At 59.4% G+C, this 2787-nt stretch overlaps 1 protein-coding gene across 1 annotated transcript in view; it reads right to left on the bottom strand.

Moving 5' to 3' along the window:
* PPP6R2 (protein phosphatase 6 regulatory subunit 2) overlaps window positions 1-2787 on the bottom strand; it is a 73959-nt gene that overhangs the window by 23882 nt on the left and 47290 nt on the right. The window contains exon 5 of the mRNA XM_023734635.1: window positions 1852-1989. Within this exon, the coding sequence (XP_023590403.1) occupies window positions 1852-1989 (138 nt within the window). The remainder of the gene's footprint in view (window positions 1-1851; window positions 1990-2787) is intronic.

Genomic DNA, 2787 nt, shown 5'->3' with positions numbered 1-2787 from the left:
GCTACCGCGTTACCGCGTAACAGCCACGCCTACTGCGTTACCGCGTAACAGCCACCGCTACCGCGTTACCGCGTAACAGCCACCCCTACTGCGTTACCGCGTAACACCCACCGCTACTGCGTTACCGCGTAACACCCACCGCTACTGCGTTACCGCGTAACACCCACCTCTGCTACCGTAGATAATAACAATGACTGCTACTGATGAGCCAACTCTACTTCGGGGTGGGTCAGTGGTGAGCGAACCGCTCGACATCAAAGCCCATCACCCCAGGCCGACCTGAGCCAAAAGGAGCAATGTACTTGCCACCCCTCAAGGTTAGGGCTGGCCATGGAGGTTGTCCTGGCCAGTGCGGCTGGATGGAGGGGCGGTGTGTGCTCACATCCCACCTTCTCTCATCGAGGTCACAGCCGCAGCACTGTCTGAACAGAGGGGGCCACCTCACCACCCTGGGCTCCAGAAGGAGGTGCTGCAGACCCCCGTAGGCCTGTGGACCCCAGGCAGTGAGAGAGGATCTTGGTCGCCATAAGCCACTAGGACCTGCGGATGTTGCTGCCACAGCACAGCCTGGACTGTCCTGAGAGTCCTCACGGGCAGTGTTTGCATCTGTCCAATCCAGACAGGACAGGCAGTAACTGAATTTTAGGATGACCCTGATGTTTGTTTGTAAGTCGGGGTGGGGGGTACCACCAACATGTTGTAAGCATACGTAAACTCGGAAACCCTGGCAGAGTAGTGGTTAAGTGCTATGGCTGCTAACCAAAAGGCTGGCAGTTTGAATCCTCCAGGTGCTCCTTGGAAACTCTATGTGGCAATTCTACTCTGTCCTATAGGGTCACTATGAGTCAGAATCAACTCGAATGCAATGGATTTTTAATACGTAAACACTGTCTTAAGAATGCATCTCAGAAGACCAGGACACAAAAGAGCCAGGAAGAGCTGGAGACCCAGTGCCCCCGGCCCCCATCCCAGTGCAAACGAGACTGCATGTGAGCCCCAGGCTGCCCCACCCCGCAACATCCAGGGTCAGGCCAGGAGCAGCAAAACCACCTTTCCAAGTCCAGAGTACATACTGGACGCAGCCCCACTGCCTGGCTGGACTCACTGCCACACAAACTCCGTGCCTGCACCCACCTCTGGTTCCACATCCAAAGACTGGATGGCGTGCCCCACGGGCTGCTCTGAGAACCGAGAGAGGTGAGATGCTTGGACGCAGTGTGGGTGACAGCGGCCACTACTCACACGACACTCAGTGCACAGTGCTGGCTGTCGTCTTAAGCTTCGTGGGGGCTGCCCACAGAGGAACAAGTACTAGCTGTGTACTGTCCCCGACTCCAGGGCTGGGGAGCCTCATTTTCTCAGGTTAGAACTGTGGGGAGGCACCCTCCCGCTGAGTGGGTGCCCCGCTGGAAGGCTCCGTGACTCTGTCTTCCATGGCGAGACTCTCAGCAAGCACTGTTCTCACAGGTGTGCACCTGGGCGCAAGGCTGAGGTGGCGCTGGGGAGGGTGGGGGGGGTGCAGGGGAGGGAGGGAAGGCAAGCCATTTCTGCTCCCTCACAGAGTGAGGGAAGCTGCTCTGCCCTGGGCCCCTGGAGGCCCAACCTCAATCACAGGCCCTCGACCAGAGCCTCACGGCGCCAGGGGAGAACACATCCCGGCGGGAGAGTGGGTGCGGATGCATGGTGCCCTCTGAGCCCTCACCCAGCCCCTTGGCCTCCTCTTGCCAGGCACTTGCTGCATGCGCCCAGGACACACTCCATCCCCTGGTGAGCCTGCGGGCAGTGAGCTACCCCACTCAGGGCCACAAAGCAAGAATCAGGACCCACCCTAAGGACCCGTGCAGAACTCACGTGTAGGACCTCCTGCCGGAGGCCGGCCGGCTCCACGCAGCTGACCAGGCGCAGCAGCAGGTCCATCATGGCCGAGGTGCCAAGGTGCCGCAGCACGGAGCCAATGAACCCATCCTTCTTCTTCAGAAATGCAATCACCTGAAAGCAGACCTGCCCGTCAGGAAGCAGGGCAGAGACTCAGGCGCGAGGTGCCCCCACCAGGAGTGGAGAAAGATCAACTGTCAGGGACATCATGCAGAAATGACGGAAGCTAGGAAGACAGTCCAGTGCACACAAGTCTGTCAGGAAGCCCTGACCAAGGACAGGTAGAGACATGGACGCAGCAGTGAGGGAACAGTAGCTCCCTGGCTCACTCAGAGGACCCACGCACCACACGTCCCGCTGTGCGGTTTACACACGTGAGACAGCAGGCTGCACGCACAGTAACCACACAGAACGTGTGTACAGTGAACATGTGGACAGAGCTGGCCAGGGCCACGGGTCCTCATTTACAGGCCAGGGTCTGGACACACGTCAAGCTCGGCACAGAGCAGGCAAGACGGTCGGCTGGCATTCGGTGAAGGGAAAACGAGGACCCAGGTTTTGGACCGACAACGACAGCATCCCGCGCCGGGCTGGTGACCAGCGCCGACGGGCTGTGGACAGCAAAGCTGCAGAACGGGGGCACCACTGGGCCTGCCACCGATATCGTGGGCTGCTCAGGAGTTCCTAGGTGAGAGAGCAGTGACAGGGAGGAGCCTGGGCTGGGATCCACTCTGCATGCATCTGCAAACAAAACTCAGCCTGCACACAGGAAGCTCCTGTGGTGCCCAAGCCACCGGACTGGGGGCTAGGGCAGACCCAGTTCTCTGGTGGGCACTCTGGGAACAGAAGAGGTCCACCCAGCTGGGGATCTTAGACTGCACACTTGTGCTGAGATGAGGAGGGAAGGGAAGG

This window comes from Trichechus manatus, unplaced genomic scaffold (genome assembly GCF_000243295.1).
Source record: "Trichechus manatus latirostris isolate Lorelei unplaced genomic scaffold, TriManLat1.0 scaffold00069, whole genome shotgun sequence".
Classification (NCBI taxonomy): domain Eukaryota; kingdom Metazoa; phylum Chordata; class Mammalia; order Sirenia; family Trichechidae; genus Trichechus; species Trichechus manatus.
This window is presented reverse-complemented; position numbering and strand designations above follow the sequence as displayed.